Source organism: Barbatula barbatula, assembly GCF_947034865.1.
Source record: "Barbatula barbatula genome assembly, chromosome: 13".
Lineage (NCBI taxonomy): Eukaryota > Metazoa > Chordata > Actinopteri > Cypriniformes > Nemacheilidae > Barbatula > Barbatula barbatula.
The window spans coordinates 16,831,576-16,844,984 of record NC_136776.1 but is presented as its reverse complement, the minus strand read 5'-3'; the positions used below and the strand labels follow the sequence as shown (position 1 = coordinate 16,844,984).

The 13,409-nt window shown below is 36.1% G+C and overlaps 2 protein-coding genes across 5 annotated transcripts; both read left to right on the top strand.

The window, feature by feature from the left end:
- Positions 1–3,581, top strand: LOC306902857 (coagulation factor XIII B chain-like). Its single transcript, XM_079471733.1, has 9 exons — positions 1–253; positions 706–781; positions 915–1,112; positions 1,305–1,472; positions 1,613–1,792; positions 1,968–2,144; positions 2,399–2,584; positions 2,841–2,882; positions 3,222–3,581. Exons 2-8 carry the CDS (start codon positions 712–714, stop codon positions 2,855–2,857), a joined length of 996 nt encoding a protein of 331 aa, XP_079327859.1. The 5' UTR covers positions 1–253; positions 706–711; the 3' UTR covers positions 2,858–2,882; positions 3,222–3,581.
- Positions 3,582–5,666: 2,085 nt separating this feature from the next.
- Positions 5,667–12,580, top strand: LOC306902853 (complement factor H-related protein 1-like). 4 transcript variants are annotated; one of them, XM_079471726.1, is made up of 9 exons: positions 5,667–5,883; positions 6,089–6,179; positions 7,344–7,505; positions 7,593–7,751; positions 7,922–8,104; positions 10,035–10,211; positions 10,295–10,483; positions 10,659–10,702; positions 10,815–12,580. In XM_079471726.1, the coding sequence occupies exons 1-8, from the start codon at positions 5,839–5,841 to the stop codon at positions 10,682–10,684; spliced, it is 1,032 nt and encodes a 343-aa protein (XP_079327852.1). In that variant the 5' UTR covers positions 5,667–5,838; the 3' UTR covers positions 10,685–10,702; positions 10,815–12,580. The 4 variants fall into 4 exon arrangements, with proteins under 4 accessions (XP_079327852.1, XP_079327853.1, XP_079327854.1 ...); XM_079471727.1 differs by having other exon boundaries at positions 5,688–5,903; XM_079471728.1 differs by having other exon boundaries at positions 5,710–5,903; positions 6,002–6,179.
- The last annotated feature ends 829 nt before the right edge of the window (positions 12,581–13,409 follow it).

Here is a 13,409-nt window from a genome sequence, read left to right as displayed (position 1 = left end):
AATGTGTATACAGTTCAACTTCCATGTCAATGTAGACGGGATTTAGCTCTTCTTCAGCTTCTGTTCTCTGGCATTTTTTAGCAGGTTTTACTTTACAATAAAGACTTATTTAAAAAAACACTGTGTATTTGGATTTGTTTAGATTGTGCAATGTTTGTCAGCACACAACCCTGAGCAGAAAATCATTAAACTTTTTACCAGTCAACTGTCAATCTTTGCTAGGAGACTACATTACTTCATTCCATTAAAACAGGTAAACTGCTATAAAGATTTTCTACATTTACACAATATATTACAGTCATCATGTTTTATACTATATTTACTGACTACTGTATTTACACATTTGGATAAAGGTTAATGTTTAAATTCATATTGAAATAAACTAATATTAAACATTCTTTAATATTTGTATAGCTTATATTTGATAATAAATTGTACTTTCGGTCATGTTAGCGCCAACATTGTTTTATTCTCTGTTTATCCAGCTATAGACTTTCTTGCAACAAACACCGACGGCTCACATGTTAAAACACATTTAATGTCTAATTTATGCAGGAACTGTTGGCACAGTTTATTTGTACTATTTTATTTTACTATCATTATTTAAAAAACATCATTCCTCGTGTTTTATACTTTCTTCAAACATGTAAATCTTCTGTGTAAAAAGTATTAATCCAAGGACTGCTTATGATGTTCTGCTTACAGCTTAACATGAAATCCTGCAAGATATTTCTCTTTCTTCTTCTTTTGACATGGAAGGAAATCACAACAAACACTGAAGGTAGGGCTGTTTGTGTTCTGTGCCAAAATCATACCAAACTGTGGCCTCGGAGTAAACTGAGTATTGAAAATGCCTGTTTTTCTCCAAAGGAGACCTTTTATATTCTTGTACATACTTATATCATTTCTTGTAGAAGTCACCTGTCAGGAGCAAGATCTCAATAAAGTTCACATTTTAATGGGACATCCAGGAGTCAATCCACCTTATAAATCTGGACATGTCTTGGTTTTCAAATGTACTCATGATAACATGAAGATGAACGGCCAACGAGCAATTGCATGCCAGTCAGATGGAAACTGGGATAATCCATATCCACAATGTGAAGGAAAAGGTTTATTGAACTTTCAAATGCTTAACACTATGTTTTTATGTGACCTTTTCTGATTGGTAGTTTTGTTTCCAGTCAAATGTAGCCACGTCTTAATACAATACAATAAACAAAATGTTCCTATTGTACAAAACTTGGTTTCACTGGGTTCAAGCACTCTGGGTTTTATCTTGTTTTTTCCCCGTTTACTGGCAGCTTTTTGTTCAAAGCCTCTTCTGACTGTAAACAAATCCAAACTTATTGATGAAACCCAATATTCACATGGAGACACAGTACGCTATGAGTGTGAGGATGGCTATGAATCTATGGGAGAGACCACCGCCAAATGTGACGTGCACACTTGGATTTACCCAGAATGCATTAGTGAGTCAAGTTCTATAAATCCTGTAATTTGAATATAATATATGCACATTACATGTAGATACATGTCTACATATACATGACATATTATCCAGTATATGCAGGCATTGTTATTTATTTAATACAGGAATATTTTATTTCAGAAAAAGCTCAGTGTGCCAAACTGTCAGAGAACTTGCGGTTTGTGACCCTGTTAGATGAGAAAAATCTATACAACAACTTTGATAATTTGACATACAGGTGCAATAAACCATATGACAAAATACCAGGAGGAACTTTGATGTGTAAAAATGAAAAATGGATTGGAACGATTGACTGCACAAGTGAGTCACATTTACAAAAGATTTATAACAATAAGTCTGAAAACTCATTTAACATTTCAATTAAAAGCAAAATATTGAAATGTAGCTATTACAAAAGGTAAGTTCATCAGTATTTTATTGATGAACTGTAGAAAACTGTTCAAACCAGACATACATGCGTTTGTGATTTGTTCAGGCAGCATTTGTCCTCCACCACCTTTAATTGAAGATGGAGATTATAACATTGAGAGTAAGACTGATGAAATCATCACAAAGGTATCATACTCTTGCAAATCTTACTTTGTGCTGGACAAACCACAGAGATTTCACATGTGTCGGGATGGGAAATGGGAGACGCCTCCAAAATGTCTGAGTAAGTCATCCATTACCAAAGTAGTCGAATTCCATTACACTCCTAAACACATACAGTACTTCTGGACAGATTACACGAGCCATGCAAAATAATAATGCAAATGAACAAACAAGTAAAGATGATATGAAAGTATACATGTCCATCTTATAGACATCTAGCAAACACTCACAAAAGTGTTTGTTTGTTTGTTCATTTAAGTTTTTAACAGAAATCGCTCACAGCACCTTTCATCCGTTCTATTTTGTCTCTCGCAGAGCCTTGCGAATTTACACCTGAGATTTATAAGGAGTACAATATAGAACCTCAGCGAGATAAATATGTAAAACACAGAGAAAGCTTTACATGTAATTGTAAGTATGGATGGATGGTTGGAGGTTCGAGAAGAAAATACACAGTTAAGGTGTCGTGCTCTGATGGGAAGATGACAATTGATAATAAATGTGAGTACATGTTAGTCTCTTTATATTTATCACAGTGTTGGTTTAGTCACGGTGCACAGCTGAATGTGTTATAAATGTTATGTTATCTTATGCATGTCCTGTAAGAGGAAGGTTTGAAAAAGCGACAGATCATTCAGAGACCATTAAACTCTTCTCCTCACATGAGTTTCCATCAGGAGAAGAAGCAGTTAACTCATGTGATCACATGTCATTTTATTATACTGTATATAGCCACAATCTTTTTTCTTTTCTTTAGGTGACCAAAGATATTAAACAAAATAAACTGAAGCACACTGAGGTAATGCATGAAAGTTCACAATGAATCTGAGAGAACGTTGTTGAATATTGTTCTATTTTTATGCACAGAAAATCTGAAATCAATTAAAAGAAAATATGACAGGGTTATCAAAGATTTGATTTCTTTGATCACATTTTATATAGAATACTTAATTTCATCCAAAGTATAATCGGAGATGATAGGTTCTCAAGTCAAACCCCATTCTGTTAGTCTCGACACAACAAGACAACATTTTTATTTAAAGGCAATAATTGTTCAATAAAAACAAAGTGAATATCTAATTCTAATGTTCAGTGAGTTATAAGATGTATTCACAGTTTCATAATGTTATGTGTTAAGGCCTGCAGATTTCTGATGTAACCAAACCATGAAGATGGACAGACACAGCGACAAGAGCACTCAAATGCATTTATAACCACTGTTGCTTTAGTGAACAAGCTTATCTTATAGTTTTATGATTTGTATAATCTTTCTTAAATTCACAGTTAATTATTCTTTAAGAAATACATTCTTTATCATTCAGCTACTTTCCTCTCTTTTATGTACACACATGAGCTTTAGAGCTAAAAAGACTAATTTTCATCGCTGCCTTACAATCGATTTAACTCTGAAAGTGACCCAGATATGATCAGATACTGTATGAGAGAAACATCAAGATCTTTGAGCAAAACATGATATTAAATACAGTGTTGTAAGCTATGATGGTGTGTGATGGAGTTTTTGTCAAGCACAAAGGAGAACGTAATACTGTCTGACACATTTCAGCTGATTCAGCCTTTAGTCCGTGTATACGGTGTATACACCAGACGGGACCGCTGTAGCTAGAAGCTCTCTCTATACTGTACGCATCAAAGCAACCGTTTTAGATCATGGTTTAAAGCAGGGATCCCCAAACTACGGTCCGCGGGCCAGCCACAGGTTTTGACCGGCCCTCTGAACAACGCCTTATAGTGTGTTCACACCAAACGCGAATGAAGAGTTAAGCGCAAGTGATTTTCATGTTAAGTCAATGCAAAGACGCGGCAAGAATTTTCGCCAAAGTTCAGATTTTCAACTCACACGAATCACGCAAACGCTCAATTCCTGCGAGTTGATAATTCTGGACTTTGGCGAAAATTCACACCGCATTGACCAATCAGGAGCTTGCTCTAGTAGGGCCGTGAGTGAGCGGCAGAAGCCCCTTCCATGACGCGAATTTGCGTCTTTAATGAAGCGGATTTCAGTAAACTCAAAATGTTCAAGCGTCCAACTACACGCGAATAGCGCCATTTACCGCGTTTAGTGTGAACAATCTATGAGACTTTTTTTTTTTTCAAATATACAGTTTCGCTTATGTCATGTCTATATTTGATAATAAATATTGGCTTTCAGACTCAAATTTCGCTAAGTTCCTAACATAACGTAATTATTTGTTAAATTCACATACCACCGGAATGGTATGCTCAACATAACGTACCATTGCGATAGAACAGCTGACGCGCGAACCAGCAGAAAATTTTAAAGAGACGACAACATGGCCAAGCGGTTGGGAAAGAGAAAGGTTAATTCATATGCATAAGTAAATGTTTTGAATTTGAGTAGCACTCGATATGAAAATAATTCATTATGATAGTAATAACATTGCTCTTTAAATAGGCTATATCTCTTGAAAAGTAATCATTTATGGTGCATAACAAAATAAACTATTCTACCATTAGGAGGCATAATAAATACATTTCAAATCATAATTAAATCTCCACAATAATTCAAGTAGTACCTCCGGCACATGTCATTTTCTGTTACAAACCAACCCGGCCCCCCATTAAGGACAGGGAGAATTATGTGGCCCCTGCAGAAAAAAGTTTGGGGACCACTGGTTGAAAGGTTAATACATGAAAAAAAGCGTGATTGTATAATGTAAAGCTAGAAGAAGGTGGTCAACATATTTTTAAAGTATTATTCTGAAAAGGTAATCCCATCTGGGAAAACCCATCACATTGTGAAATTGTACATATTACAAGTTTTGATTACATATTAAAAAGGTTTCAGACCCCTTCCAAATCCAAGTTTTACAGCGTGAATATCAATTAACCATGCCACCATATAATAAGATTGATTCATAGATGAAGTATAGCTAAATATGGTGGGGGAGTGACTTTATGTCTGAACAAAGCAAAATCGTATATATACACTGTGAGAGTTGATTTGACCATTTTTAACACTGGTGATTTTGCTGTGAACGGACGTGTTGTTGATGTTTGGGTCAAACACTTGCTCTTATCCCAAGCACACTCCACCGGGCTGCTCGCGTGCGGAGTAGAAAGTCGGTGCGTTCCAAACGGGATACATTGCCCTCTGAAGGGGGAGAACTAATGTGAGATGAGAGAACTGCTCGGTCGGCTTCTGTTTCTGAAGTTGGATACCTTTTATGGTTTGTCTCTTGAATCTGCATGAATGGGGATGACTGTGACGATGCACAAGCAGCCTTATTAAAATCGAAGGAAGTATTACAGCTTTTGCGCGGTGTCAGTACTTTTCTCTAGTAATTGTACTTATTTCTCTACACATCCCAATTTTGAGGTACAACGGGGAGATAGAAAACTTGAAAACTGACCTGAACTGTATATCTGGACAAGTGCAGAGACGCAATAAAAAGAAAACTGCAAGCAGAAACAGTAATGTTCATACATACAATACACGCCATAGAAACCATGGGCCAAAGCAGTCCGCTCGTCATTTGTTGTATGTGCCCTTGACGGTAATCTACATTCTACGTTCACACATCGTCACCTACTGGAATTTGCCGGTAATGTTACTACTTCTATTACTGGAAGTACTGATTTACCCCAAAGTAAAGTACAGTGATCTGTTAACTGCAATTTTTTTGCAATTTACCAGTAAAGACTGTACGTGTGAAAGGGACTATAAATAGACACATCACAAAAAGAGAGAGTATTGAGCATGTGGTAACTAAAGGATGTCTGATGTAGGTGGAAGGACAATATGGGGAGGGACAACGCTGGTAAGAAAGTTCAGTATGAGGTAATAGTTTTTATTCCGGTATAAGAGGAGCATTGTGCTGCATGTATTGTCTCCATGTTTAGCAACAACTTAACACCCATGTGATTTAATTCCATTAGACACACGTTTGCTTTTCTCTGAAGATACTGCTCGTCGAATATTTGCACGACTGAACATTCTTCAATCAGTTTCTTGTTTAACCACAGGACAGATCACAGCGCTGGAGGATGGAAATATATCCAATAATCGTCAGTTTGATTTTAGGTTTAAATACACTTGGATCCTCAAATGCTGCAGGTAATAAAATGTTTCATTAAATGGGACGATTATAATATATTCATGAGAAATGAGACGAATATGTAAGAATATAAACCGGTATGTCTTTCAAACAGTTGTGAAATTTAGAAAGAGCTGTATGGATTTGCTTAATTTACACCTATTGTTTAACTAAATACATTTATTTATGCCATATAAAAAAAGAGACGGACAAAATTAAACAAGTAGAGGAAACCAGAAATGTGGACATAAAACAAAATTTTTGCGAAATGTTCATTCAGTTTTTATTTGTACTGTTGTACACATTTTGGCACAAAATGTATTGGGCTCTACATTGTATAGCCAATACAACAACACTGTTTTAGAAAGCGATTTCTGAATGGATACCTCTATACAACAAGGCTGAATTTGTTAACATGAGTAAATGCGTTTGCTAACATGAACTAACAATAAACAATGTCGCTTTTCAATTCCAATTTATGGTACTATTATGTGTTCATGTTAGTTCATTGTGCATAACTAATGTTAACAGATACAATGTCTGATTTTAAAATGTATTTATAACTGCTGAAATGAACATGTTCTATGATTAATAAAGGCCTTCAATGTTTAGTTTTATTGTTAGTTCATATTAGCTAATGCCATAACTCGTGTTAACCAATTGTTAAGTTTTACCTATGAATGCATATTGGATGCATGTCAAAAACCTATGACTGATACTGTTTGTCCTTCTTTTCTAGCAGTTTGTTGACTTATTGAAAGAACTGTTTTGATGCCTTATGCACTTTGAGCAGATTTTACAGACAGGGCTTAAAGGGACAGCTCACCCACAAATAAGATTCTGTCATCAGTCGAGTTCTTTCAAAACGGTCTACATATCTTTGTTCTGATGAACAGAGAGAAAGATATTTCGAAGAATGCTTGTAACCAAACAGTTACAAGCCATAGTTGGTAAAATGACAACGGTACTCAATAGTGCCCCAGAACTCTTTGCTGTCCGACATTCTTTAAAACATCTCCTTTTGTGTATAACAGAACAAAGAAATGTATAAAGCTTACTTTTGCAGTCAATGGTGGCCAAGAACTGTTGGGTTATAAGCATTTTTCCAATGCTGCTGAACACAGAGAAAGATATTTGAAAGAAAGTCTGTTTATAAACAGCAAACTTTTTTTTCTTCACTGAAGAGAAAGGCTCTTGTACAACATCATATTTGGAAAATGGGTACATGCACAGACATCTTCCTCAAGAGGAAAGTGCCTATTATTCATGCAACACAGGTTACAAAACATTCTCTGGGAACTGGTGGGGAGCAGCCACATGCAACAACAGCCAGCCATGGTGTATTCGTGAGTGTGTTTTCTGAAACAGATTTCAAAGCCCAGGAGTACAATTTGAATGTGTTTGTTATGAAAATGTGTATGTTGGGTTTACAGAGGAGGACAAATGTGGTGTTTTGCCAATTGTTCTACATGGACATCTAAAAGTAACAATCGCTGAACAATCTGCAGAAATCGTATGTGATCCAGGATACAAATCATTAAAAAAATCTATTAAATGCGACAAAGGAACATGGGAACCAATAACCTGTTATGGTGAGCCTGTTACCTATAAAACTACAGTAATAAAAGTATTAACAAAGTATAGATATATATAGTATAGCTTTATGTTTGGCAAAATGCAAATGTACCACATTTGGAAGTCATGTCGGATAAATAACATTTAAATGTAAAGTAAATAAAGGTGTGATTTTTCCCTTTTCTAGTGGATGAGGAGGGTTGTGACAGTCCTACAAGAGTTGAAAACGCGGTCATCATCTCTAAACCTCAAGAACGGTATTCATCTGGATCCCATGTGACCTACAAATGTCACATAAAATTCACAATAAACGGGAATGACAAAGTTTCTTGCCGCAATTCAGCTTGGGACAAAGCACCCACATGTGAAGGTGAGCTGGCATTTATGACCTCTTCAGGTAGTAAGCAATGCCAATCTGGAACAAAGAAATCGGACAAGAATATTTACCGAATGCGCATGTGTCGAAGTGCTCTGGTGAACACGCACCATAGACTGAAAACACACAGGAGAATATATTGAATAAACTTGTTAGTTTGTTTCGTTTTTCACACAAAAAGCATTCTCGTCGCTTAAAAAAATACAATTGAGCCACTATGAGCGGATGGACTTGAAAAATCACAAGATCATGTGGTTGAGTAAAAAATTACAACATTTTTATTTTGAGGTGAAGTTTTCTTTTAAGGTTGCTCGACATCACCACCGCCAAGCCTCCGAAAACGCTTTCGAACTTTATAAAAAATATGTTCCCTGGAAAGTTATCATCTGTGAATGAATCCGCATCTACGTTTTAAGAGATTTGTGTCCATGTTGCATTATTTGTGAGCTTTATATGCGCGATGACGTGTAACGTCCCCGCCAAAGTAAGTAGACACCTTTACAAACTTGATAGTATCCACCATTTTAAAGACACAATCAGGCTTTAAAAAAACTGTGTTTTAGGTCATGGAATAAAACGTTAAATAGTTTTTTTAACCACAGACCTTATTTCATGCGATTTACCCAAAATAGTTACTCAATAAACAAAGCTAAAACAACAGAACTACGGGACGTGTGAAGGGACAATCTGGGTGTACTATTCTAAACCGCATTTCGATGCTTTACCTTTCATGGATTTATGGCCCTGTGAGATGCATTACCTTTTTATTCTGAATAAATATATTGAAGAACTTGACATTCAAACGATGTCATGTTAGATCTAAAGTAATTCAATGATTTTAAAGATTTATAACAGAAGTGTGCCCTATTTGCCCTGCACAACAGCTGCAATTGTTCTCTTCCTTCGATAAGATAACATGTCCACAGACAACTCAAAATCAGTGAAACAAATTCATCGATGCATGAATTACTTATAAACAATTTATAGGTTTACATTAGGCTTCCATTCAATTAAACTTCATAATATCTAACATATAACAATTTTTAAACGTGCATGTTCCTATAGCACGGATACTCGCACAACACTGCAGTTTCGTTCGACTTCTTGAAATGCTGGAGACTGATCGGCAAATGTCTAAACTTCTGCTCTGCTCATGAAAGCAAACATAACTTGCGTCTTTCAAACAGCTTTGTAGTTCGGTTCGTACTTTGTCAAGACACTAACATACCGCCATTTGAACTCCTCTGTCAACCTTGACAGCTGTATGTATGGACTTCATAGGATTCATATGCGAGAAATACTGCTCACACGGATATGATGAGCGAAACACAGCGCATCATTACTGACGCGTTGCAGTTTGCTTCAATCTGATCAACGGATACTTTGCTGCATGGTTTGTCTTTAAAACGTTTTACTTGTGATTATAGCGAGGCGACAAGTTCTGTATCATGCGCCACAGAGAACCGTAACTTCCATAAAAGCATGACGCTCGCTCTTCTAAAGTCCTCGCACTCTGGGTATCTTGAAACTGGCCTGCGGGCGCGAGAGGTTCCCACAGATGCGTTGTTTGACGTTGATTAGTTTTGGGACACTTGCGCATAGCACTGCATGATTCATACGTATGTACAATGTTTTTAACAATCAAATGATGGTGAAGGGTAAGACACCTGCAGAGTCACGTGGTTTTTAAAACAGCCACGTGGTTCCCGACCACAGACCTAACCCAACCACCACAACCACCTCTTAACCCCCCATCACCCAATCGTGGGTCTCCAAGATTTCGGTTTGAAACTTGTGTCACTGTTTAGTTTATCATATGTATAATCTGAAAACAAAACATCCTAACGGCAAATTAAACAAGTTGTATTTACCATGAACTGTAGTATACTGCTTAATCTTTGTCTTTGAACTTTGATTTCATTAGGTAGCATTTGTCCTCCACCACCTTTAATAAAAGCTGGAGATTATTTTATTGAGGATAAGAAAGATGAGGTCATCACAAAGGTATCATACTCTTGCCAATCTTACTATGTGCTGAAAGAACCGAAAAAACATTACAGCTGTAGGGATGGGATATGGGACACCCCTCCAGAATGTCTGAGTAAGTCATCTAATACCATATTATTGTCAATCCTGTTATGAAGTTTATTCTGATGTCTTTAAATCAGTTTGTCTGTCTCATAGATCCTTGCAAACTAACACCTGAGATTTATATGGAGTACAACCTACAACCTGTCGAAGATAACTACATAAGGCACAGTGATGAAGAGATTCAACTTTATTGTAAAGAGGGATGGAATGCTGGAGGTTTACGGAGATTAGATTATGTGATGGGGACATGCTCTGATGGGAAGATAACTATTAAAAAGAAATGTGAGTACGTGTTAGTCTGTTTTCACTTCACACATTAATGACAGTGCTGTAGTCACACTGGACATCTGAATGTGTTTCATCAAAGATCAATTCTGCATTTTATTTAAGTGATGTTTTACCATAATAAATGTACCCACAGTACCCACAATAATAGTGTTTTTATCCTTTTCTTAAGGTGATACAGAAAATATATTTGGATAGACTTGGGTTAACACTGAGGTAATGCAACAATGCAAATTCACAATGAATTTAAGAGAAATGTAGAAGTGAAACATTTATACCAACCAACCTGTAATGATGTATTTTCTGTTTCATTATATTTTGTATTTAGACCTGAAGATTTCTGATGCACCAAAGCATGAAGATGGACAGACACACGAGACAGAGACACAGAGACAAGAACACATGAATGCATTTATGTTGCTGAAATCTATATGCTCACCATAAAGTTTCATGGTTTCAAATAATCTTTATAAAATTCTCACTTCGGAATAAAGATTCACATTCAATCTGTTGCAGTGAGTTTGGTTTATCATTCAGTAACGTTTTCCTTTTTTATTAACACACAAATACTAACTATATTGAAAACTTTAATAATACTATCATTATTTTATTATAATGTTTATTTGCCTGTACGTTTCTTTAAACAACATGATTCCGTTACTTGCCGAGCAAAAGCCCAATGACTGTGGAGGCCTCGTGTTGAGAAACTCTCTGAGACGTTTGAATCAGATAAATGAATTCTATAATCTGACAAAAGTTTTATTATATATGTATTACCAATATATACTGAATATATTACCAATATCATGCAATCCTTCATTTGAACCTTCTCAGATTGATGGAGCTTTTTTTCTGGATGGAGGAAAAAAGGTTTATGTCGTATCGGAGATCTATCTATAGAGCCACTATGGTTCCCAATCTTTTCAGTTCAAGTACCACCTTTAATAAAACAGTTATTCCAAGTACCAATGATCGCCATAGAAAAGAATCACATGAATAAACATTAAAATGAATAGTAGATCTGTGAATCTGTATCTTTACACCTAAATTCTAATGTGTTATCAACAATACAAACACTTTCTCATTTGCCTGCTGTCTTCAAACTAACTACATTTTCCATGTTTTTTCACCAAAACTCACAGTCGAATCTTCACAGAGGTGTTATGCAATGGGGATCATGCCATTTTGGTTATATGTTCAGTGGCCTAGAAGACGGGCACACACTACACCGCCAAAAATATCATTTACGGTGTAAAGAAATGGGATATTTTTAGAGTTTGCTACCGGAACCCCTGACGCATATGAGCGTGAGGTCCGGCTATGACCCAGCGCAGGATCGCATCTCTCCGTGTCTTCTGTGCTGGGAGACTGGTAAAGAGAAACAGCTTGTTCCACACGTGATTCGTGAATGTGTATACCATTTTACAAACTTTTGTCACTCTCTGAATGTTTGGGCATTTTAATGTGAATTAACACGTTGTCTGTAAATTCACGTTCTAAGACTGAACTTTATGCTGCATGATACAAAAAATTCTAATAAAGTAATATATCCAAAATCACTGCATATAGCAAGCAATATGACACTTTCAGAACTTGTCATTCTTGTCAGGAGGACGGAGAAAGAGTGTGAAGGGAAAAAAAGGAGAAAGGGCCTTTATGACTGTTTAAATGTTAAGATGCTTTATTGCGTTCCTCCTTTACATGCGGAAAATAAAGTAACTTTATCGGTAGTTCATTGGTAATGAAGGTGATGTATTCCCGTATGTCAAAAATATTCATTATTATCAAGTAGTTTTAAGGTTTTGTGGTCTAGTATTGTATGGCACAGCATTGTTACGGGACGTTCAAGGAATATCTCCATTCATTTGACTATTTGTGGCTTGTGTTTTGAATATTTTCCTCTGCATTTCAGACATTTTACCTATACACATGTATTATTTTTATTATAAAGGTATATTCTGTTCTGAACAAATTCTGTAAATTCATGTTTTTTGGTGCATCAATGTTTTTTTGTGCTTAGTTTCAGCGTTATATTTTCTGTTTGATATATTGTAAAGGTTAATAAGAGGAAATAAATAACACGAGTTTATTTGATTTAGAATCTGGTTGTTTCTTGTTGTCTCTATTTCACCCTGAAACTGAAGAGAAACAAACACAAAAGAAAGTATTTAGCAAAGATACAGGCATGGGCGTAGCTAGCCCCTTTTTAGGAGTTCTTCAGCACCCCTAAAAAGAAACTCAGCACCCCTAAAACTTGGAGTAAGAAATGTTGTTATTAATTGCTTGAAATAATTGAACCCCAAAGGGTCATTGACAGGTTTGCCAGCCTCAAAGTGCGGCGACACAGATGAACTCTCCCAAAGAAGAGCCAAATGGGGATTCAGGGGAAGTACTTTAAAGATTTCCCTCTATTTCTTTTTTTTATATCTTTACTTTCTAAGTATTTTCAAGACCTCTGAAAATTATCTGGATATTTTGGACTTTTTGGTTTTACCTTCTTTTTTTTAATTTTTTTTATTTATTGATGACTTTTATTGGTTTATGAAAGTTCAGACTGGCGTGCGACCAGATACGTTAGAGATGGTCATTTGTAAATAATTTAAAGAAGGTGAATTACATTTTGTTGTCCAAGTACCTGTTACTTTGTTCAATGACAATAAAGATCTAATCTAACCAATCTGATGACTGTTGATACAGAAGGAGGCATATGGAGTTAAGGGTCAGGAAAAGCTGTGTGAAGAAGGTTTTGTGTTTGTTACAGGGGGCTGTCTGTGTGAACTCTCACGATTAAGCTGGTGTCCTGAAAAGGTCTCAAACCTTGTTTGTATGTGTTAGCGACCACTCGTTCAGTATTTTAGGTTTAGTTAGTTAAAACGGCTCCGTTCTAACGTTCTTACTTTAAAGGGATTGCCATGCAAGGAGT

Coding starts and splice junctions, on each gene's coding strand:
- LOC306902857 (XM_079471733.1), top strand. CDS start 712: ATGAAATCCTGCAAGATATTTCTCTTTCTTCTTCTTTTGACATGGAAG. Junction 1,473..1,612: donor GATTTACCCAGAATGCATTA/GTGAGTCAAGTT, acceptor ATTTTATTTCAG/AAAAAGCTCAGTGTGCCAAA. Junction 1,793..1,967: donor TGGAACGATTGACTGCACAA/GTGAGTCACATT, acceptor TGATTTGTTCAG/GCAGCATTTGTCCTCCACCA.
- LOC306902853 (XM_079471726.1), top strand. CDS start 5,839: ATGTCTGATGTAGGTGGAAGGACAATATGGGGAGGGACAACGCTG. Junction 7,506..7,592: donor CAGCCAGCCATGGTGTATTC/GTGAGTGTGTTT, acceptor TTGGGTTTACAG/AGGAGGACAAATGTGGTGTT. Junction 10,212..10,294: donor CACCCCTCCAGAATGTCTGA/GTAAGTCATCTA, acceptor TCTGTCTCATAG/ATCCTTGCAAACTAACACCT.